The following is a 25,845-nucleotide window of genomic DNA, read 5'->3' as shown; positions in this document are numbered from 1 at the left end:
GGGAAAGGAAGAAAAAAGGAGGGAGGGAGGAAAAAAACTAGTGTTAAAGATTCCCTTTAATTTTGTTATTGTTATTGTTTGTTTCCTTTTGTTTGGACTGGCAGACAGGTCAGGTTTTAGAATAATTTAAGGTACTATCATTCTTCATTTCAAAATACAGCCCCATACCTCGGGGAAAAAATAATAAAACAGTGAGAGTGCTGATTCAGACCCTGTACTTGGCATTTATAAGCATGAAAATGGCGTACTTTAACTTAAGTCTAACACAGGAGGTTCTTGAGTTGCTTATAGACTTAGCAACACTGTCCTAGGCAAAGTTAAACCTTCCTGGCTTTTTACTAAATGAGTTGTTGCGTATGTCATCCACCCACCCCAAAGATTACAAGTTACCTTGCACACGGTAGCAAACTGTTGGTTATTTCCTGCTCCAACTACAAGATAGCCATCCTTGGTTTTAAAAGCCTAAAATAAAAAATATACACATAAGTATATAATTTTATATACTGAGAATACCACAAAAGTTGGCTTTAATTTCTAAAACTTCTATATAAAAAAAGCTTGTTCTAAAGCAATGTTATTAAGCCAGTATCAACAAATTAGTATATTTTCCACTTATATTTGCACAGTGGCTTTCATTTGGGATTTCCAAAGCACTTTCTGGCTCTTCCGGTGTTATAACATGGGAGGGGGAAATAACTTAAGAAAATGAAGAAAATACGGGAATTTTATTACAGCTCATAATGTGAAATTCTGTATTCATTACAACACGAATAATGTTGAATTTTCCCAAAGTTTTGTGTTTTGTTTCCACTTTTTTCTTGTAGGACAGAACAAGAGGATACATTGTTTTCTACAAAATAAATGAATAGACGGGAAAAAGAAAGCAGAAGGAAGGAAAGAAGGAAGGGAAAGAGGGTGGATGATGCAGCTACATTTCATCTTTGAAAACCTCAGATGCAAATTTGTGCACAGTTTTTACTCTTTAGTAAGTTAAAATGGACATATCTGGATCCTGGACTTCCTGTGGCTTATCTACCTGAAAATGTCTGTCCCTTTTTGGAGAGACAGACATTTAGACAGCAATACCGATAAGTAATCAACATTCCCACGTCCCATAATCCTAGCCTCTCTGGAGAACTCAGCACCTTCTTCTCCACATTTGATCACAGTAGAGTTTGGAGGAACCAAACTTTACCCTCAGAAAGATTTCTTCCCACTTTCCTTAAATAAATACATTCCTTTAGTTTCCTTCTTTTCTATGTAAAAATTGCTCTGTATCTTTGCCTACTTTTTCTTCTCTCATTCCTGCCTCTGAAAAACATGACCTCTATCTTTCTTATCAGGGCTTACTCCCATGCTAATGACCTTGGTGCTGCTTTAACTAACATCTTCCAGAACCCTGCTCAAACACCTTGAATCTCTTTACTTCCACTGGATCCTTGTCAACTGCCTACTTATAGGCTCATGTCTACACTGAAAATATTAACAGCAACAAAACAAAATTGTCTACTGCCTACTTATAGGCTAATGCCTACTAAAAATATTAACAGCAACAAAACAAAATTTCCATCAATCCTGTCATCCCTCTCAAGTGATCTTCCCTCCATCTCTAAATGGTCTAAAAGTGCCACCTGCCTGCCCTTCTTCACCACGCTGACCCCTCTTTATTATTTAGTACTGTTATTAACAGATTATCCCATCTTCCAGAAACCTGTCGTCTCTAAGCTCCATCTAGGTTCATCTTCAATCTCTCTTACTTGTCTTGCAGGGGTATCTTCTCCTCAGCCTTCAGCATTTCTTAAGCATCTTTACTTGGTCTTTTAGTTCACTTGCTTCTTATGGTAGCCACTAGCCACATGTGGCAATTGAATTTAAATAAACTAAAATTAGATTAGTCACAAAATTTTATATATGTGATTCCATTTACATGAAAAATCCAAAGAGTCATATCTGTGGAGACAGATTAATGGCTACCTAGGTCTAAGGAAGTTGTAAAAATTTGGGGAGCTACTGCTAATTAACATTGGGTTTCTTGTTGAGGTGATGGAAAGTAGTAATATTGATTGTGGTAATGGCTGCTCAACTCTGTGAATACACTAAAAACCATTGAATTCTATAACTTAAATGGGTGAACTTATGTAGTATGTGAATTATTTCCCAATGAAACTGTCAATAAGAAAAATTAAATTAATGGTTCAACTCCAAAGACACACTAACTACATGTCAATCATTCAATAGCCACACATGGCCAGTGGCTGTCGTATTTGGTAATTTGATAATGGAGAGCATTTCCACCATCACCATAGAAAGGAGTACAGTACTGGTAGAGCAGAGCTGGTAGATTGTATTTTTTCTTTATTGTTCCTACTAAGACTAACATGATATCTTAAGAATGTCAATTAATAAATTGTTATAAATTGTTAATGAATCAATCAAGTGATTGCTTCCATGTAGTAGACTTGTGGTTAAATGGATTGTAAGGAAAACACTAAAATAGGTTTATCCTATTTACATTTTTGCTTGATTTGGTAATGAATGCTACTAAAAAGATATCACATGCACTATTTTAAACATTCATTTCCTTGTTCACAGGGCAAAGCAAAGTTAATATTATATATAAGGCATTAGTGTTTCTTAAACTACCAAAAGGGATCTGAAATACAGCTGTGAGTGAGAGATGAAGGGTTTTTGAGCGAAGGTATCCCAACAAGCCATTGATAACTAGGAAGACACACAGGTAGTATATTTGCTCTCCTTTTTGCAAAAGAAGAGGAAGTTGGGGAGTGCAGAACTTATGTGAAGTATCAATGTGTGTTGACAGGTATAATGTAAGGAAAGGTTTTCAAAAATTTATATTAGTAACATTTTCAACAAGTTTACATTTTGGGGGGGAGAGGTTATTTTCCTTTTAATTAATGATGAAATGCTTGTTTCTTCCTTAAGCTTGAAACCTACCATGAAATACATCTTTACTGACATATAACTTTTAAAAACTTAAGCAGAGATAACTAGTTAATGATCACAGGAAAGTGAATAACAGCTAAGCCGCCAGAATATGATTAGACTAAAGAGAACCTAATCAGACTTATAGAAATAAAGGTAAGATTATTCGTGCTTTAAATAGTTATTTGGTCCCTCCTTTGTTGTTACAGTGTTTACTAAATATATTTTAATAACTTTCTGAAAAAAATACTACATTATGCTGTAGACTGAAATGTTATTGGTTCCCCACCCCTCACCGCCCCCCCCCCACAAAAAAAATTCACATATTGAAATCCTAACCCCAGTGAGATGAAATTAGGAGCAAGAACACAGCCATCTATGAACCAGGAAGTAGGTCTTCACCAGACACCAAATCTGCAATGCCTTGATTTTGAACTTCCTAGTCTCAACAACTGTAAGAAATAAATGTTTGCTGTTTAAGCCACCCAGCCTATGCTATTCTGTTATAGCAACCTGAGAAATGGTACTGAGGAGAGAGGTGCTGCTGTAAGCAGTACGGACAGATGGGGAAGCATCTTTAGAACTGGGTAATGCAGAGAGACTAGAAGAGTTTTGAGGTACAAAATAAAAAAATCTACATTGCCATGAACAAACCATTAAGGGGAATTCTGGTGAGAGCTCAGAAATTAAAGAAAGCACCGTGGAGAGAGCTTTCGTCTTCTTAAGAAATAACCTGAGTCCATCTGAATGGAATGTTGGTAGAAATATAGACGGTAAAGATCATTTTGATGAGGTCTCGGGTGGAAATGAGGAATATGTTATTGGAAACTGAAGGAAAGGTTGATCCTTGTTACAAAGGCGAAAAACTTGGCTGAACTGTGTTCATGTTCGAGTATTTCATGGAAGGCAGAACTTGCTAGAGATGAAACTGGATGCTTAGTTAAAGCTCTTGTTAAGCAACACGTTGAAGGTACAGCTTGGCTCCTCCCGACTGCTTATAGTACAATGCGAAAAAAGAGAAATGGCTCCAAGGTAACATGATTAAGCAAAAAGAAAACAGAAACCAAGTATTTGAAAATTCTCCATCTACAGGGTGTCCCCCAAAATGTATACACACACTCTGAATAATTATGAGGGCAGTGTTTCTTAAAATACATTTCACTTTCAGAATTGAGCTATCAGCTGTTAAAGTGTGTAATACATTTTTGGGACACCCTGTATGTTGTGAAAAATGAGAACTTATGGTCAGAAGAAAACATTAAGGGTGTGGCCAAGTGGCCATTTGATAAGAGCATACCCTTTAGCAGGGGAATGAATAAACTGTGATACATCCAGACAATGGAATATTACTCATAAAAAGAAATGAGCTATCAAGTCATGAAAAGACATAGAGGAACCTTAAATAAACATTACTAAGTGAAAGAAGCCAATCTAAAAAAGCTATATGTTACATGATCCCAGCTATATGACCCTCTGGAAAAGGCAAAACTATTTTTACAATATAAAGATCAGTGGTTGCTGGAGCAGGTTGGGCAGGAAGGATGAATAGGTAGAGCACAGAGGATTTTCAGGGCAATGAAAATACTCAGTGTTATACCATGAAGATGGATTCATGTCATTACACATTTGTCCAAACCAATGGAATGTATACCAAGAGTGAACCCTAATATAAACAATGGACTTTGAATGATCATTATGTGTCAGTGTAGGTTCATCAATTGTAACAAATATACTACTCCTGGGGAAGGGGTACGTGGATGTTGATAACGGGGGAGACTTTACATGTGTGGGGGAAAGTGGTATAATGGGAAATTTCTGTTCTTTTTGTTCAATTTTGCTGTGAACCTAAAATTGCTCTAAAAATCATTTTTTTAAAAAGGGCAATAGGAAGCATCCTTATGGTGATGATAATGTTCTGTATCTCGAATATATCAATGTCAATATCCTGATTGTGATATTATACTATAGTTTTGCAAGATGTTACCATTGGCATAAATTGCACAAGGGTACACAGAATCTGTCTCTATTATTTATTACAATACATGTGAATCTACAATTATCTCAACTTTTTAAAAAATTTTATCTTTATTGTTTAAAGTATTACAGTTGTAAAAAAGAGGTCAGCATTTTTATTTTCATTTTTCCAAAACATGCTGCTATATAATACTAGAGCCCTGATAACAGCGATGGAAGGAAATAAAGTTAAGAAGTATTTAGATGTAAAATCTACTACCGTTGGTAATGACTTGAACATGACAGTTAAGAGTTGAAATATAAGGGAAAGGAAGGCACCATGGATGGCATTTAGGTGTCTGAGGAGATTCTGTGATAATCCAGAGGAAATTTCAAATGAGTAGGTATTGGGGACCACATGAAAGCCTGCACTGTAGACAAAACTTGGGAGTCATTTGCTCGTCACCCATCACTAAAGCCATCACATAGGTGAGGTCTTTTAGAAAGAGTTCATACTGCAGAGCAGGGAGAGGTACGGGAGCCAAGGATGAGTCTGAAGGCCACCCCCATTTGAAAGAGGGCAGAAGAGAAGTTAGCCAGAGAGTAAGATGCGCACGAATGGATGCCCACAGGCCGTCTTTCCTTACCTCAGAGAATGTGGCCCTGGTATCACAATGTAGACAGAATCTGGTTTGAAGTGGACCAAGGACTAAGTAACAGGTAAGGAAATGGAGGCAGCACATGCAAACATCCAAGAAGTGAAGAATGAGCAAGGGACGGAGGGCACAGGGGGAGCACGATGCAGAGCCAGGCCCCCATGTCAGCTGGGGTGAAAGTTCCCACTGGATCCTTCTGCTTTGTGATGAAGGAAGAGGTGAGGCCATCAAATGAGAGCAGGGCTGGGAGACATGAGCCTAGAAAACTGAAAGGAGTGGAGACCTGCTGACGTATCATTACCAAGAGGGAGAGAGCAGAGTACCCCGACAAGCACAACTGTCATGCTGAAGTGCTGAGAGTCCAATGAAGTGGCTTTCTTCCATCATCACTCAGTTACAGGGAATAAATGAATATTTACATTCACTAGATTTAGGGTTCTATCAGATGGATATAACACAGAGATGCAAGTTTAGGAAAAATACCCAGAACGTTACTGAGCAGTGAACAATGGGCTGAGTATGGAACAGGTGGTGAAGACAGGAGGATTCTATGGATAGGACAGTGCATAAGAAATCCTGTGAAGTCAACAAATTCTCGTAATAAAAGTAACTAAACATGCAAGGTGGGAAGGTCAGACAGTAAAATGCTTCATTCAGTGGTTATTGAAGTGAAACAACTTCAGTGTGAGGTGAGAGCCACAGTAGGAGGGACATAGAATAATTGCTGATAAAAGTTGGGGACTCAATAATTATTAAGCAATTTCTATATACTGGGTTCTGCATAAAAGGAACTCCCGCATGCATTCCCAGCCCTCAGATTCTGGTGCCTGGGCCCTCATTCACTCTGCAAATAACTCCTCATCCTCGGTTGCCTCACTCTCTATACCAGGCATGGTAAGTGACAACAGGCCATGCACACCCTCACAGATCAAAAGCATCCAATTGAGCTGCAAACACTTATGACTAGGCGCAGGGGGGGGCAAACTTTCTGACTCGAGGGCCACAATGGGTTCTTAAACTGGACCGGAGGGCCAGAACAAAAGCATGGATGGAGTGTTTGTGTGAACTAATATAAATTCAAAGTAAACATCATTACATAAAAGGGTACGGTCTTTTGTTTTTAGTTTTATTCATTTCAAATGGGCCGGATCCGGCCCGCGGACCATAGTTTGCCCACAGCTGGATTAGGGTGTCTTTTCCTTGTGTAAGGAAGTCAAGCCTCAGGTGGAAAAAAGCAATTGCTTCTGCATGAAAAGGTGGGAAAGGGGCAGTAGGAGCAAATATCTGTAGTTTTGTTTTGTTTTGTATTTTTAATATTTTTTAATCTTTTTTTAATTATTTAAAGTATTACGTACGTCTCCTTTTTCCCCAACTGAACCCTCGCCGGCTACCCCCACCCTCCAGGACAAGCCCCCACCGTCCCAGTGTCCATGTCCACTGGCTATGCTAATATGCATGCATACCAGTCCTTTGGTTGATCTCTAACCCCCCACCCTCCCCTGCCTTCCCTCTGAGGTTGGACGGTCTGTTTGGTGTTTCTTTGTCTCTGGATCTATTTTTGTTCATCAGTTTATGTTGTTCATTACATCCCACATATGAGTGAGATCATGTGATATTTATCTTTAGTTTCAAAAAGACAAAGCCAGAACTAAGCTTTTCCACAGAGGAGACCAGATTTTATTATTCCTGAGGAAAGATGCTTCTTTCTGTGGGTTGTGCTCATCCAAGCGTGACAAGTTTCACTGGTTGGAAGATCACGCAGAAATGAGATGATTCTCTTCGCATTCTAGTCATGATAAACCTCCTCTCTTTGAAGAGAGGTGTTTTTCAGGCTGAGAAAATATTTATTGGTAAAGGATTAGATGTCCCAAGGAAATGGCACAAGTCATCACATTGGAAGACATGGAAAGATATGTAAAGACCATGAGGGTTCAGAGTTTAGCTCCTCTAGTTAGAGCAGTTTCAGACGTGAAATGTGACCATACGAATGACTGGGGGGTAAAGACGTGAAATACAGGAGCAGGGAATAGTGAGCAGATGTGAAGGCAGAGAAATAGGAGGGTCCGTCTGGAATTCCCATTGTTCTTGGAAGCTTCTGTTCTTCCCAGATGCTCCGCTTTCTGAGCTTCTAGGCATGCTGACCCCATGTGATGATGCCCTAACTACTGAGCTTTCAAAATATAAAACCACAGGAGGAAGTTCTGCATCAACTTAATCTATTAGATGATCGAATGGAAAAAAGAAAAACTGGAACCTTCTGCATCACCCTCGTAAGCTACCCGTGTTGATTTACCAGTATTTTCTCTGGTCTAGATAAAGTGCATATAATTGGTAGTGTCTACTTCAAAAAAAAAAAAAGAACACAAATGTTAAGCCTTTGGGTTACTTAATTTTGAACACCACATTCTTCCACAAAAGGTAACCCTTGCTAAATGACTTCATCATTCACTGGAAAAAGACATTCCATGAAGTTTAACTCACTGCCATGAGAATGTTCTCTGGAATGTCAAGCAGTCACTGGCTTTGGGGCTGGGAGAGTACATTGTGACAAATATAGAGCACTATTTCCTATCACCAACACTTCAGTTCACCTTATGGTGTCAGAGCTGGCTGAGCCAGATGGCTATGAGGCACAAACTGCTTACCAGTGAAGAACAGTGTCATCTATGAAATGGAACTGTGTAACAAGTGGTAAATGAGCCCAGGAAGACCTAATTATTTTGTATTAGGTTCAGGTGTTACACAATCATATACTTTATAAACTGTTCCCCTAATATTTCCAGTACCCACCTGGCACCATATAGTTGTAAGTCCCAATTTTTACTTCTCAATCCCTTCACCTTTTGCACCCAGTCCCCCATTGCCCCTCCCCTCCAGCAACCATCAGTCTGTTCTCTGTATTTATGAGTCTGCTTCTGTTTTGTTTGTTCATTAATATTGTTCTTTAGATTCCACATATAAGTGAAATCATATAGTACTTGTCTTTCTCTGGCTGACTTATTTCACTTAGGATAATACCCTCTAGTTTCCTTTGCTGTCACAAATGGTAAGATTTCATTCTTTGTTATTCCATTGTGTATATGTACCACCACTTTATCCACTCATTTTTTGATAGGCATTTGGGCTGCTTCCATAGCTTGGCTACTGTAAAAAATGCTTAATGAGCATACGGATGCATATATTCTTTTGAATTAGTGTTTTGGATTTCTTCAGATAAATATCCAGAAGTGGAATCACTGGGTCATAGGGCAGTTCCATTTTTAAATTTTTGAGGTAACTACATAATGCTTTCCACAGTGACCACATTAACCTGCATTCCCACCAACAGTGTATGAGGGTTCCCTTTTCTCCACATCCTCTCCAACACTTGTAGTTTGTGGATTTGTTAATGATAGCCATTCTAACAAAGGTGAGGTGATATCTCATTGCAATTTTAATTTCCATTTCTGTGATGATTAGTGACATTGAGCATATTTGCATATGTCTATTGGCCATCTGTATGTCCTCTTTGAAAGTGTCTATTAAGATACTCCACTCATTTTTTAATTGGATTGTTTGGGGGTTTTTGGTGTTAAGTTGTATGAATTCTTTACAAATTTTAGATATTAACCCAGGGGTGGGCAAACTTTTTGACTCGAGGGCCACAATGGGTTCTTAAACTGGACCGGAGGGCCGGAACAAAAGCATGGATGGAGTGTTTGTGTGAACTAATATAAATTCAAAGTAAACATCATTACATAAAAGGGTACGGTCTTTTTTTTTTTTTTTTTTAGTTTTATTCATTTCAAACAGGCCGGATTCGGCCCGCGGGCTGTAGTTTGCCCACGGCTGTAACCCCTTATCAGATATATCATTAGAGAATATGTTCTCCCATTCAGTGGGTTCTCTTTTAATTTTGTTGATAGTTTCCTGTTGCTGTGTAAAAACTTTTTAGTTTGATGTAGTCCCACTGGTTCTTATCTCTTTTGTTTCCCTTGCTGGAGCAGGTATAGCAGGGGGCGGGAAATTACTAAGAGGATGTCCAAGATTTTACTGCCTATTTTTTCTTTTAGGAGATTTATAAGTTTGAGTCTTACATTTAAGTCTTTAATCCATTTTGAGTTTATTCTATAAATGATATAAAAAGGTGGTCTAGTTTCATATTGTTACTTGTATCTATCCAATTTACCCAACACCATTTATTGAATAGACTGTATTTACCCTACTGAATGTTCTTACCTTCTTTGTCAAATATTAAATGGCCATATAGGCATGGGTTTATTTCCTGGCTCTCTACATTGTGCCATTGATATATATGTCTGTTTTTATGCCAATACCATGCTGTTTTGATTACAAAAGCCTTGTAGTATAGTTTGATATAAGGTAGCACGGTTCCTCTAACTTTGTTGTTCTTCCTCAGATTGCTGTCACTATTTGGTGTCTTTTGTGTTCCATATAAATTTTTGGATTATTTATTCTAATGCTGTGAAATACACCATTGGTATTTTTTAGGAATTGCAATAAATCTATAGATTGCTTTGGGTAGGATGGACATTTTAATGATGTTAATTCTTCATATCCATGGCCATGGTACTTGCTTCCATTTATTTATATCTTCTTCAGTTTCTTTCTTAAGTGTCTTATAATTTACCTCCTTGCTTAAATTTATTCCTAGGCTTTTGTTTTTAATGCAATTGCAAATGGGATTTTTTCTTAATTTCTCTTTATGCTGGTTCGTTATTAGTGTATAAAAATGCAACCTATTCAGGATATTTTTTGTATTCTGCTACTTTAATGAATTTATTTATTGGTTATAATAGTTTCTTTGGTGGAATTCTTAGGGTTCTCTATGTACAGTATTATGTCATCTGCAAATAATGACAGTTTACTTCTTCCTTTCCAATTTAAATGTATTTTATTTCTCCTCCTTGTCTGATTTCTATGTCTAGGACTTCCAGTATTATGGTGAATAAGAGTGGTGAAAGCAGGCATCCTTGTCTTGTTCATCTTCAGGAAAAGGCTTTCAGTTTTTCCATGCTAAGTATGATGCTGGCTATGGGGTTTTCATTTTTGGCCTTTATTATATTGAGGTATGATCTCTCTGTTACCACTTTGCTGAGAGTTTATATCATTAATGGGTGCTGGATTTTGTCAAACACTTTTCTGCACCTATTGATATGATCATATGATTTTTATCCTTCATTTTGTTTACGTGATGTATCACATTAAATGTGATCTGTGGATATTGTACCAACCTTGCATCCCAGGAATAGATCCCATTTGCTCATGGTATACGATATTTTTAATGTATTGCTGAATTCAATTTGATAATCTTTAGTTGAGGATTTTGTACCTATGTTTATCAGGGAGATTGATCTATAATTTTCTTAAATGTTTTAATGTCTTTTGCTGTTGTTGTTTTTTTTTAATTAAGATAATGCTGGCACCATAAAATAAGCTTGCAAGTCTTCCCGCCTCTTGAATTTCTTGCAATAGTTTGAGAAGCACAGGTATTAGTTCTTCTTTGAATGTTTGGTAAAATTCACCAAACAATCCACTCAATGAATTTTATTTATTGGGGGTTTTTTAGTTACTGCTTCAATTTTGTTAATTGTAACTGGTCTATTCAGATTTTCTGTTTCTTCTTGATTCAGTTTGGGAGACTGTATATTTTTAGGAATTTAATCAAGATCGTCCAGATTGTCCAATTTGTTGGCATATAGTTTTTCAAAATATTTTCTTATAAGCCTTTATATTTCTGTGGTGTCAGTTGTTATTTTTTCCTCTTTCATTTCTCATTTCTTTTATTTGGGTTGCTCTCTTTTTTTCTTGATGAGTCTGGTTAAAAGTGTACAATCTTGTTATCTTTTCAAAGAACCAGCTCTTAGTTTCATTCCTTTTTTTTATTGTGTTTTTAGACCCTATTTTATTTATTTCTGCTCTGACCTTTATTATTTCCATTTTTCTAGTAACTGAGTTTTATTTATTGTTCTTTTTCTTGATCCTTTCAGTGTAAGGTTAAATTGTGTATTTGATATTTTTCTTGTTTCTTGAGGTAGGCCTGTAATGCTATGCACGTCCTTCTTAGGACTGCTTTTGCTGTGTCCCAAAGATTTGGGGTTGTTATGTTTCCATTTTCATTTGTCACAAGGTATCTTTTGATGTCTTCCTTGATCTCATTGTTAACCCACTAATTATTTAGTAACCTTATTTAGCTTCCATGAGTTTTTATGTGTTTTCCAGGTTTTTTTATGACTGATTTCTAGTTTGATACCCTTATGGCCAGAGAAGATGCTTGATATGATTTCAATATTCTTAAGTTTATTGAGACTTGTTTTGTGTCCTAACATGTGGTCTATCCTAGAAAATGTTCTATGTGCACTGGGAAAGAATGTATATTCTGCTCCTTTGGGAGAAAAATGCTCTGAAAATATCAATTAAATCTACCTGATCTAGTGTGTCCTTTAATGCTGCTGTTTCCTTGTTGATTTTTTTGTCTGGAAGATCTATCCACTGATGTTAATGGGGTGTCAAAATCCCCCACAATGACTATATTACGGTCAACCTCTCTCCTTATGTCCATCAAGATTTTCTTGATAGCCCACTGGTGTAACTCAGCAGCTGAGCATCAAGCTAGGAACCAAGAGGCCACCGGTTCAATTCCTGGGCAGGGCACATTTCCAGGTTGCAGGCTCAATCCCCTAATGGGAGTATGTAGGAGGCAGCCAGTCAATGATGTTCCTTTCTCATCATGTATGTTTCTATCTCTCTATCCCTCTCCCTTCTTTACTCTAAAAAATTAATAAAATATATTTTTTAAAAACATTTGCTTTATATATGTAGGTGTTCCTATGTTGGGTGCAAAATTGTGTAAAAGAGGTATATCCTCTTGTAGGATTGCTCCATTTACGCAGTGTCCTTCTTTGTCTCTTACTATAGTCTTTGTTTTAAAGTCCATTTTTTGTGATAAAAGAATTGCTACCCCAGATTTTTTTTTCCCATTTCTTTTGGCATGAATTATCTTTTCCCATCCCTTCACTTTCAGTCTGTGCGCATCTTTTGTTCTGAGGTGGGTCTCATATAGACAGCATATATATGGGCCTTATTTTCTTATCCAGTCAGCTACCCTATATCTTTTAATTGGAGCATTTAAGCAATTTTCATTTAAAATTGTTATTGATAAGTACATATTATTGCCATTTTATGCATTATAACTATGTTCCTCTTTTTGTTTTTCTCTTTCTTCTTAAAGGAGCCCCATTAACATTTTTATGGAATACTGGTTTGGTGGTGATGAACTCCTTTAGCTTTTTCTTTCTGGGAAGTTTTTTATTTATCCTTTGATTTTAAATGCTACCTTTCCTGGAAAGAGAAGTCTTGATTGTAGGTCCTTGCTTTTCATCACTTTAAATATTTCATGCCAATCACTTCTGGTTTGAAATGTTTCTGTTGTTAAATCAGTTTTATGGGAGCTCCCTTATAGCTACCTTACTGTCTTTTCTCTCACTTCTTTTAAGATTCTCTCTTTGTCTTGCCCAGCTGATGTGGCTCAGTGGTTGAGCAACAACCTATGAACCAGGAAGTCATGGTCCAATTCCTGGTCAGGGCACATGCCCAGGTTGCTAACTCGATCCCCAGGAGGAGGCATGCAGGAGGCAGCCGATCAATGATTCTTTCTCATCATTGATGTTTCTATCTCTCTCTCCCTCTCCCTTCCTCACAGGTTGGCAGAGTTTTTTAATCTTACATCCTCTTCACCTCATGGGTGAAGGAGGACTCCCCTGCCCTAGGGTTAGGGGGTGGCCAAACACAACACCCAAAACTGGACAGATAGGATCAACAACAGTTTACTAGTAACATATACCCACAGCCCAGGGAGGAGGACACTGTGCACATACAGGGCCACATGGGAGCTGCACTCAGTAACAAAGTGAACAGCCAGGGTCCAGGGGAAGCAGGCTTGATAATATCAAGAGGGCAGGGCATCCTCTGGCTCCCACAGAATGTGACTGACTTGTTTGAATAATTCCACTGGCTGGCAAGGAACTGAAACACTACTCAGGAATAAACAGAACCTGTGCCTGGTCTGTTAGTTAAGGAGACTTGGTTTGGCTTGGGAACCTCAGTTACTTGAGCAGAATGAGGACAGGAACTTGCAATTAGGCCCACTTGAAGGCCTCCTGGCATCAGATGTCAAGAATGAACATCATATTAATATTAGGTCTTATACCATACAGGGTTTTATTATTATTACTAGAGGCCCAGTGCACAAAAATTTGTGCACTGACAGGGGGAGGGTGGGGAGGGGGATCCCTCAGTCCCACTTGTGCCCTCTAACAGTCTGGGACCCCTCGGAAGATAACCACCTGTTGGCTTAGGCCCACTCCCCGGGTGGCAGATGGCAGGCCCGATCCCTCGGTGCCTGCCCCACCTCCCCGGGTCGTGCACACGGCAGGGCCTATCCGGGGGTTGAGGCGCCACCCCAGGTCGGATTGCACACGGGACGCCCGGGTGGGCCAGCTGATCACTGCTGCCCTGCCCGGCCGCCCTGGCTCAGGTCGCACATGGGATGCCCGGATGGATGCCAGGCGGGCTGGCCAATCGCTGCTGCACCGCCGGCCACCCCGGGTTGGGTCGCACACGGACGCCCGCTGCCCCGGGTTGCAGATAGCAGGCCCGGATGGCGGCAGGGCAGGCGGGATTGCGCTGTCCCACCCCATTGCCCCGGGTCGCAAATAGCAGGCTCAGATGGCGGCGGGGCAAGAGGGATGGTGCTGTCCCACCCTGCCTGCAGTATGCAAATTAGCCGTCAACTTTGTTGGCGGCTAATTTGCATATCACGCTGATTAGCCAATGGGAGGCGTAACGAAGGTACGGTCAATTACCGTGTTTGTCTATTATTAGATAGGCTTTCAGCATTTTAAAAATAACATTACATTGTCTACTGGCTTCCATAGATTTATTTTAAATATTAATTGATTGATTAATTTTTAGAGAGAGAGGAAGGGAGAGATATTGATTTGTTGTTCCACTTGCCCATGCACTCAATCAGGGATCAAACCCGCAACCTTGGTGCATCCAGAGGATGCTCCAACCAACTGAGCTACCCAACGAGGGCTCCATAGATTTTTTTTAAAATCTGTCATTATGCTTTATGTTGCTCTTCAAAGATAATACAACTTTCTCCACCTCTGGCCTCATTTCAGAAGATTCATTAGACTCTGATGTTGACGATTTTCAGTTGCCTGAGATTCTTGAATCTGTTGGTTAATATCTTTCATCAGTTTAGGGAAATTCTCAGTCATTACTTTTTCAAATATTGCTTAATCCCATTCTCTCTATACTCTCCTTCTGAAATTATAACACATGTGTTGGATCTTTTGAGCATGATCTACATATATCTTATATTTTTTTTGCTACCATTCTTTTCTTTATCCCATTACTTTTTCTATCTTGAACTTCAGTTTGGATATTTTTATTGACTTCTCCCTGAATTCACTAGTACTGCCTTACTGTGTGCAACTTGTGGTTAAATTTATCTAATGAGTTCTAATATCTGATATATTTTGGTATTGTTTAGTGTCCATTTAATTAATTTTATATTTCTGTTGAAATAGTCTATCTTTTTACCATCACCATTTTGACCATCTTTTCCTCTATTTTTAACACATTTATAATGACTATTATTGGAGTCCTTGCCTCTTATATTTAATATCTGGTTCATCTTTGTCTGCCTCCATTGATTATTTTATTTCTTGCTTATCAGTCACTTTTTCAACTTTATCACACCTACAAATTTTCAATTACATGTTAAACATTTTAAAGGTTATATTGCTAAGCCTCTGGATGACGTTAACTTCCTATAAAATTCCACAGTGTTGATGTTAGGTTTTATTCTGGCCAGCAAGTTGAATTACCTAATAGACTGCCTTGAACTTATCATGAATTGGCTTTAGCCTTTGTTAAAGTTGGTTATTGCAATATATTCCTAGACTTTGGTCCTTACTCAGAGAGTGTGGACTTTCCAGGTTCTCAGAGTAATAACACAAAGTACTGACTAAGCCTACTTTTGGCAGAGCATATTACAACTTTCAAAGAATTTTCACATTTATTTTATTTGATCAAACACAGGTTCTCATACTAAGATAAAAAAGAGAGTATTCAGCACATAGCATAAAACATCCAAAAGTTATCCAGATTTAAAAGCTATTCCTTATAACAGGGTTATTAAAGCAAACCACCATTATTTGTTCATTCAATACATATTTGTTGTGTCCTACCATATATTCTTATGGGTACTACCTCAGGCACTGGGAATACAAATAAGAATAATATACTTTCAAGAGGTCTAATGTCAAAGTGTATGAACCAGTGGATAAATAGAGAAATGAGAGGGCTAATAAAAACAGAATGTTGTTCTGTCACACTTTGTTTCAAATTTTTATTTCCATGGTTGTATTTTGGCTTTAGTTTTCAATGTTTATATCTATACTAGGGGCCCGGTGCACGAAATTCGTGCACTGGGTGGGGGGGGAGGGGAGTGTCCCTCAGCCCAGCCTGCCCCCTCTCACATACTGGGAGCCCTCAGGCATTGACCCCCATCACCCTCCGATCACCTGATCGGCCCCTTGCCCAGGCCTGACGCCTCCGCCAGACGTGTCAGGCTTGGACAGGGGACCCCAATCTCCCCCCGATCACTGGCTCTGGCCCCCGCCCAGGCCTGAGGCCTCTGGCCCAGGAATCATGCCTGGGCAGGGGACCCCCATCTCCCTCTGATCGCTTGCTCCACCCCCCGCCCAAGCCTGACGCCTCTGACCCAGGCTTCAGGCCTGGGCAAGGGGACCATCATATCCCCCCAATCCCCGGCTCCGCCCCCCACCCAGGCCTGATGCCTCGGCCAGAGGAGTTGACCCTCATCACCCTCCATCACCAATCACCAGATCGGCCCTTTGACCAGGCCTGAGGCCTCCGGCAGAGGTGTCAGGCCTGGGCAGGGGACCCCCACCTCCCCGCAGTTGCAGGCTCCGCCCCTGCCCAGGCCTAACACCTCTGGCCTAGGCGTCTGGCCCGGGTAGCGGGGACCTGCAGTGGCAGCGGCCCCGCGATCGTGGGCTTCGCTTTAGGCCCAGGCAAGGGACCCCTAGCTCCTGGGACTGCCAGCTTCGACCGTGCCCAGCTCCCATCGCTGGCTCCACCCCTACTTCCTGCTATCACTCGCCAGGGCGGCAAAGGCGCCTGATTCTCTGATCATGGCTGGGGGGCAGGGCAAAGGTGGCCCCAGGGCCGCCTTTGCCCTGCCCCCCAGCTCTTAGCTACCCCCTGGGTTTCCGATCACTGTCAGTGGCAGGGGGCTTCTTCCTGCTTTCCCTTTCGCCTCCTTGCATTGTGCCTACATATGCAAATTAGCCGCCATCTTGTTGGCAGTTAACTGCCAATCTTAGTTGGCAGTTAACTGCCAATCTCAATTGGCAGTTAATTTGCATATAGCTCTGATTAGCCAATGAAAACAGTATCGCCGTACGCCAATTACCATTTTTCTCTTTTATTAGTGTAGATCCCAAGAAGAACCTGAGAAGACCTAAAGTGGTAAGAAATGTACAAATAAATGTGAGTTATTATTTGTGGATTTGTCTATTCTATTCATCTTTAATGGACAGGCTGAACATATATCATGTCCACATGATTTGTTGATTCAAGCTGCTTCAGGTTGCACAGAACTGCCATGAAACTCCATTAACAAAAGATAGAAAGTAAGCCATGCGAAGTACTAAGAAGAAGCATAGATTTTCATGTCTCTTAGCATATATCAGAAATTTGTGATGGGAACAAATTTGCTCCTCAGTATTCTGAATTTCAGGTGGATTTTTATTGACCTTACTAAAACCTAGAGCAGCACTTTAGAACCTAAACCTTGAATATCACTATATTCAATCATCATAACCATTAAAAATTAATTTTGGAGCAGCAGCAAAAAAAAAAAAAAAAAAAAAAAACTTGAGAAAACGTCACATCTAAAAGTAATTCGTTACAATAAGTATTAATCTGATGTTATTTAGAATTCATCTGTCTAAAGGAGCCCAGGAGGAAAGTATACCAGTGTGACCATCTTTGAGTCTAGTCAGGATAAAATCACTGAAATTTGTCTTAGATTCAGAGCCTCTTGAGTCTACGAAATATTCATCTCACTTGTATATACTGGAAAGTACAAAATTCCCTGGACTGCACTCCCTACGAATACTAAATACCCACCTTACTGACAAGTTCAGGGAACCGGTGTCACCTCAGTTTCTCTACCAAGTGCTCCTTTTATCTGTCCAGAGGAGACTGTTATCCTAAAGTGTGGATGACTTTGCTAAAACTCTGAGAACTTAATAAATTCTCTCAGCATCCTCTTTGGGGTAGAATTCATCTCCCTGTAACAGATCTCCCACCACAGACATGGATCACGGGTTATTATAGTGACTGCTATTATTTAGTAAGTGGTTACCGTATGTGCCAAGCACAATGCTAAGTTCATTTCATGAATTACCTTGTCTGATTACCAGCACAACCATAATACATAGGTATTATTATAAATGTACCGTTGAGGAAACTGAAGTATTGAAAGATAAGCAACTTCCTCAAGCTATTAATTAGCAGAGCCTCGCCTGGAGCTAAGGTGCTATTGCTTTTCTGACTTTGAATCGACTACCCTTCTACTTACCTGATGCTTGCCTTTCTGGTTCCACCTGACATCCTTAGATTATCGCTACCTGAACGTTCCTTAGATCACAATATCTTCCATAAACAGTTTATTACTCTAGCCAAGTCATTTCACAACAGCCAACCCCAGCACGAGTTTCTCCCTTTCTTTCAGCTGTATGCTTCATGGCGTACACACGTATGCTGAGAGCCACTTAGAGGATTCCAAACCACCTCTCCTGAGCTATAAAAGCTTCAACTTTGTCTGGATCCAGTTGTCATTTCTCTTCCCTAAATATTCTGTCTCAGAGGCTCAAGACCAGGATTCTCCTACTAACGTACTCAAGAGCCTCAGGCAAATCACTTAAACTTGCCATGTCAGAGTTTCCTCGCTTATAAATTTAGGGTGTTGGACTGGTTCCTTCCAGCTATAAAATTCTGTGATTTTAAGATCAAACATGAAATCCTGATAGGAGGATTGTAATAAAACAGTGAAAAAGAAAGAAAATGGTCTGGCTGGAAGATCTTGCTTATTTTATTGTGAGTGTTTGGGCCTATTTTATACATGTTTACATGCACTTAGAGACATTTAAAATGAGGACATTTTATAAGGTAAAAAACAAGAAAGCCCTCACACACATGATATTTAAAATGTGGCTCCAGAGTTCACAGCACCCTCATCATGTATAAATAGAACATAGCATTTACAACCACTTACTCTGTAATATATTTCTTTTGGCTGAGAGGTAATGTTCAACTACATGAGTTCCTAAGAACACTGACCTTTGTTCTTTATGTTGTTGGGTAAAGTAATGATATTTTGTAAAAACATAGTGTCCTTAGGCACTCAATCTAATTATTACTGTGTTTTTTGTAAATAATTATAATGGTTCCCATTCATCGAGCACACACTATTGGGTCTGACTCCATGCTTGGCAATTTACATACATAATCCCCTTTTTCCAACAAGCCTGTATTATTATCCCACTTTACTCGTAAGAAAATTGGGCCTCAGAGTTTACAGGAGCTTAGCTGAACACCCTTAAATAAGAAACAAAGATGAGAACCAGAGACTGTCAGCTCTGCTCTGCCATGCTGGTTCAAAATAACTGAAATCTGCTCACTATTTAAACCATAATAGTAACATTTATTGAATTCTTCATATATAAAAACATTTTTAAGCCCCTCAGCAGCCTTATCAGCTAGACCAGTGATGGCGAACCTATGACACGCATGTCAGAGGTGACACGCGAACTCATTTTTTTGGTTGATTTTTCTTTGTTAAATGGCATTTAAATATATAAAATAAATATCAAAATATAAATCTTTGTTTTACTATGGTTGAAAATATCAAAAAATTTCTATATGTGACACGGCACCAGAGTTAAGTTAGAGTTTTTCAAAATGCTGACACGCCGAGCTCAAAAGGTTCACCATCACTGAGCTAGACACTCTTATCTTCATTTGCAGGTATGGAAACTGAAGCACAGAGAAGTTGAGTAATTTGTCCACAGTTACACAGTTTAAAAAGATCAATGCTCTCGAACCCCTTCCTGCAAAGCAACTGCAATGTGGTACAAGCTCCAGATCTAGAGGAAAAGTGCTGATTTCTTCCCAAGTTTCACAAATTGATATGCAGGGTGCAGGCTGATTAGATTGATAAGGAATGACTATCGAGTCTCAAATCATGAAATTCTTCCACCTCTACTATTTCCCCATATCTACACATATATCAAGTATGTATGGAAATAAATCACCCCCAAGCTTGCACACATCCCCACATTCCTGTCACTATCTCAGCTGCTTTAGTTCCCCACGCCTGGCTTCTTTTCTTTATGAAAACCACATGGGCAAGTTTCTCTGCCCACACCAGTATGACCAAAGATGATGTTGAGATGATAACGATGATAATGATCATAACAATAATAGTATCTTTAAAATTATTTCAGACTCAACTATTTCTACCATTTAACACGTTAGCCCACCACATCAGAGCATGTTTTAAACTTTAAATGTCAAAAAATTATTCATAAAGGAAGCGGCAATTGATCACTTTGAAATACAAAGACTTGTTTTTTTCTTATTGAAAATTAATTATAAGTAAACTGTTATTAGCCCAAAGAGAGACATGTAACAAATATTTTGTCCAAAACTAAATGAGAAAAAAACTTGAAAATGGGGAGCAGAAATAATATATGGCCAGTTGTAAAATCTGTTTTAAATATCATAAAATTTATGATAAACCTTAATTCCAAATAAACCCCTTGATGTTGTAAACATACACTGTGCTGGAGTGTTTAAAAATATCTACACAGAATCAAATTCTCCATTGCAACGTTAATTTTCCATTACCTTCTCAATAGTATCGTATGAAAACATACACATATAGAAGATGAATGCTTTATGATAGCAACACATTGGAGCCAGTGTAATGAGGTTTATGTCAGTGTTTCCATTTAAGCTACTTTTTTCAATAGGTTAATAGCTGGTCTATAAAAATGCAATTAAGTAAAATGTGGCATGTACGTTCTTGGTAACATTTTTAGAAAGTAAAAGGAAACTAAAAGCAACTGTTGACCATTTATAAGAAGATTTTTTTCCCCAATTATTTTGAAAAACAGGTACTGTAAAGGAAAGTCAAACAAAAACCTTGACAATTCGATTTGTAAATATATTTTCAAAGTTTGTTGCCAAATACATTTAGCCCTTTCTCTAATAAAATAATCTGTGATTTCAGAAATTTTGACACGCACTTTCTTACTGGATATGAAATGCATCAGCAATAACATTAATATCTTTCTGTAGTCACTAGTCACTAGTCATAACATTTCGGAGTCCTTGTAGTCCTGGAAGATTGGCATGCCAAAGAGTAACAACAGAATTAAATGTGAAAAGACACTCAATTGAAAATTATACCTCTGATAAATGTTGACACAGCTGAGCATATGGACCAGAGACAAGGACACATAAGGTTAAGGTGTGAGCTCTGCTGCTTGCTACTTTGTGACTTAGGCAATCTACCTTCTCTATGCCACAGTCATCCTATTTTTAATCTGATAATAACAGCACCCATCTCAGAGGAGCCATTCAATCAAAAACAGTAAGTACCTGCTGGGGCAAACAGCTATAAAATATAATTCCTGGAACTTGCTTTATTTAATACAACTGATGTACTCTTAAATCATGAAAATTTCTCAAAATGAAGTATTAGTGAATCTTAGTGATTGTATGTTTTAGAGATGTTGTTTGTTTTTACAGCTGGTTAATTCTCTAAGATGGCAGGGATGAAGAGCTACAAACCATCTCAAATCATATTAATTATTTGATTAGTTTATATAGGCTTAATTTAAAATATATTTCTTTATTGATTTCAGAGAGGAAGGGAAAGGGATAGAGAGATAGAAACATCAATGATAAGAGAGAATCATTGATCAGCTGCCTCATGCACACCCCCTACTGGGGATCAAGCCCGCAACCCAGGTATGTGCCCTTGGCCAGAATCGAACCTGGGACCCATAGGTCCGCAGGCTGACGCTCTATCCACTGAGCCAAACTGGCTAGGGCTATATAGGCTTAATTTAAATGACATAAATTACCAAAGCTACCCAAAGCATCTGATGTTTAATTCAACAAATATTCACTGAGCATCTACTTTACTTAAGGAACGTGTCAAAGAGCATATCCAATATAGATTGACTAGAGTGTCTTGAAGAGGTACCAACTCCCAAGATTTTGATGTGAAGAGAAAAGACTGCATTCTAGGTGGAGTAAAAGAACATATGCTAATACTAACATGGTTCACAAAATAAGAACATGTTTGGTTGTCACAAAGTATCCAAAGACAGTGGAAAATGAGTCCAGACAAGAAGGTATAGACCAAATTGTGAAAAGCCCCCAAAGCATCCTAATAAATAAAGAACCAGAGTCCATCACAACCTAAACGTCCAGATGAACGACCGAACACCAGGCTAGGGTCCCGGCCGGCGCAGCGGAAGTCAGTCCTGGATCCCGGGGGTGCGGTGGGAGTCAGTCCTGGGTCCCAGCCGCCTGCAATGGGAGGGAACTGTGGGTCCTGGCCGACCACAGCGCAGCAGGAGGGAGCTGTGGGAACAGAGCCAATCTGTGATCAGACTGGCCTCTTGATCCCTCCCCGCCTGCCCGCAGGCCTGGGGAACCAGAGCCATGCTGCAATGGGACTGGACCCTACCTGAGGGATCCCTGATTGTGAGAGCATGCAGGCTGGGCTGAGAGACACCCCTCCCCCCACCACCGAGTGCATGAATTTTCATGCACCAGGCCTGTAGTCTACACTAATAATAGAGGAATATCTACATTGTCCAGGATGCCATCACAGTAACAATAACGACCAAACAGCAGGCTGTGTGGGGCAACCAGGCCAGCAGGGGGGTTAGTGAGGGACAACCAAACAATTGAATAGCAGGCTGCGTGGGGCAACCAGGCTGGCAGGGGGTACAGTTGGAAGTGACCAGGCTGGTGGGGGAAGCAGTTGGGGGCAACCAGGCCATCAGGGAGGCAGTTGGGGGTAACCAGACTGGCAAGGGGGCAGATGGAGGTGAGATGATGTGAGACAGAGATGATGGGAGACAGAGATGATGGGAGACAGAGATGATGAGAGACAGAGATGATGCGAGACAGAGATGATGCGAGACAGAGATGATGCGAGACCGAGATGACGCGAGACAGAGATGATGAGAGACAGAGATGATGGGAGACAGAGATGATGCGAGACAGAGATGACGCGAGACAGAGATGATGGGAGACAGAGATGATGCGAGACAGAGATGATGCGAGACAGAGATGATGCGAGACAGAGATGATGCGAGACAGAGATGATGCGAGACAGAGATGATGGGAGACAGAGATGATGGGAGACAGAGATGATGGGAGACAGAGATGATGGGAGACAGAGATGATGCGAGACAGAGATGATGGGAGACAGAGATGATGCGAGACAGAGATGATGCGAGACAGAGATGATGCGAGACAGAGATGATGGGAGACAGAGATGATGCGAGACAGAGATGATGGGAGACAGAGATGATGCGAGACAGAGATGATGCGAGACAGAGATGATGCGAGACAGAGATGATGCGAGACAGAGATGATGGGAGACAGAGATGATGCGAGACAGAGATGATGGGAGACAGAGATGATGAGAGACAGAGATGATGCGAGACAGAGATGATGCGAGACAGAGATGATGAGAGACAGAGATGATGGGAGACAGAGATGATGCGAGACAGAGATGATGCGAGACAGAGATGATGGGAGACAGAGATGATGCGAGACAGAGATGATGGGAGACAGAGATGATGGGAGACAGAGATGATGCGAGACAGAGATGATGCGAGACAGAGATGATGGGAGACAGAGATGATGCGAGACAGAGATGATGCGAGACAGAGATGATGCGAGACAGAGATGATGCGAGACAGAGATGATGCGAGACAGAGATGATGGGAGACAGAGATGATGCGAGACAGAGACGATGCGAGACAGAGATGATGGGAGACAGAGATGATGCGAGACAGAGATGATGGGAGACAGAGATGATGAGAGACAGAGATGATGCGAGACAGAGATGATGCGAGACAGAGATGATGAGAGACAGAGATGATGCGAGACAGAGATGATGAGAGACAGAGATGATGGGAGACAGAGATGATGGGAGACAGAGATGATGCGAGACAGAGATGATGAGAGACAGAGATGATGGGAGACAGAGATGATGGGAGACAGAGATGATGGGAGACAGAGATGATGCGAGACAGAGATGATGCGAGACAGAGATGATGCGAGACAGAGATGATGAGAGACAGAGATGATGGGAGACAGAGATGATGGGAGACAGAGATGATGCGAGACAGAGATGATGAGAGACAGAGATGATGGGAGACAGAGATGATGCGAGACAGAGATGATGCGAGACAGAGATGATGCGAGACAGAGATGATGCGAGACAGAGATGATGGGAGACAGAGATGATGGGAGACAGAGATGATGGGAGACAGAGATGATGTGAGACAGAGATGATGGGAGACAGAGATGATGCGAGACAGAGATGATGAGAGACAGAGATGATGCGAGACAGAGATGATGAGAGACAGAGATGATGGGAGACAGAGATGATGCGAGACAGAGATGATGGGAGACAGAGATGATGGGAGACAGAGATGATGGGAGACAGAGATGATGTGAGACAGAGATGATGGGAGACAGAGATGATGCGAGACAGAGATGATGAGAGACAGAGATGATGCGAGACAGAGATGATGGGAGACAGAGATGATGGGAGACAGAGATGATGGGAGACAGAGATGATGGGAGACAGAGATGATGAGAGACAGAGATGATGAGAGACAGAGATGACGAGAGACAGAGATGATGCGAGACAGAGATGATGAGAGACAGAGATGATGGGAGACAGAGATGATGGGAGACAGAGATGATGGGAGACAGAGATGATGCGAGACAGAGATGATGGGAGACAGAGATGATGAGAGACAGAGATGATGGGAGACAGAGATGATGGGAGACAGAGATGATGGGAGACAGAGATGATGCGAGACAGAGATGATGGGAGACAGAGATGATGAGAGACAGAGATGATGAGAGACAGAGATGATGGGAGACAGAGATGATGAGAGACAGAGATGATGGGAGACAGAGATGATGGGAGACAGAGATGATGGGAGACAGAGATGATGCGAGACAGAGATGATGGGAGACAGAGATGATGAGAGACAGAGATGATGAGAGACAGAGATGATGGGAGACAGAGATGATGGGAGACAGAGATGATGCGAGACAGAGATGATGAGAGACAGAGATGATGCGAGACAGAGATGACGCGAGACAGAGATGACGCGAGACAGAGATGACGCGAGACAGAGATGATGGGAGACAGAGATGACGCGAGACAGAGATGACGCGAGACAGAGATGATGGGAGACAGAGATGACGCGAGACAGAGATGACGCGAGACAGAGATGATGGGAGACAGAGATGACGCGAGACAGAGATGACGCGAGACAGAGATGATGGGAGACAGAGATGACGGGAGACAGAGATGATGCGAGACAGAGATGATGGGAGACAGAGATGATGGGAGACAGAGATGATGGGAGACAGAGATGATGGGAGACAGAGATGATGGGAGACAGAGATGATGGGAGACAGAGATGATGCGAGACAGAGATGATGGGAGACAGAGATGATGGGAGACAGAGATGATGGGAGACAGAGATGATGCGAGACAGAGATGATGGGAGACAGAGATGATGGGAGACAGAGATGATGGGAGACAGAGATGATGCGAGACAGAGATGATGAGAGACAGAGATGATGGGAGACAGAGATGATGGGAGACAGAGATGATGGGAGACAGAGATGATGCGAGACAGAGATGATGGGAGACAGAGATGATGGGAGACAGAGATGATGGGAGACAGAGATGATGCGAGACAGAGATGATGAGAGACAGAGATGATGGGAGACAGAGATGATGGGAGACAGAGATGATGGGAGACAGAGATGATGGGAGACAGAGATGATGGGAGACAGAGATGATGGGAGACAGAGATGACGCGAGACAGAGATGATGGGAGACAGA

General features: G+C 40.7%; 1 protein-coding gene across 3 annotated transcripts in view; it reads right to left on the bottom strand.

Annotated features, from left to right (window-relative positions):
* Positions 1-25,845, bottom strand: part of SUGCT (succinyl-CoA:glutarate-CoA transferase) — a 554,158-nt gene that overhangs the window by 355,803 nt on the left and 172,510 nt on the right. For all 3 annotated transcript variants that reach the window (XM_081101832.1, XM_081101833.1, XM_081101831.1), the window contains one exon: positions 391-462. In XM_081101832.1, the coding sequence (XP_080957958.1) occupies positions 391-462 (72 nt within the window). The remainder of the gene's footprint in view (positions 1-390; positions 463-25,845) is intronic.

The sequence above is a fragment of the Myotis nattereri genome (genome assembly GCF_964212035.1).
Source record: "Myotis nattereri genome assembly, chromosome: 11".
In the NCBI taxonomy this organism is placed as follows: domain Eukaryota; kingdom Metazoa; phylum Chordata; class Mammalia; order Chiroptera; family Vespertilionidae; genus Myotis; species Myotis nattereri.
Note: the sequence above shows the minus strand (reverse complement) of the source record. Positions and strands in the feature narration are given on the sequence as shown.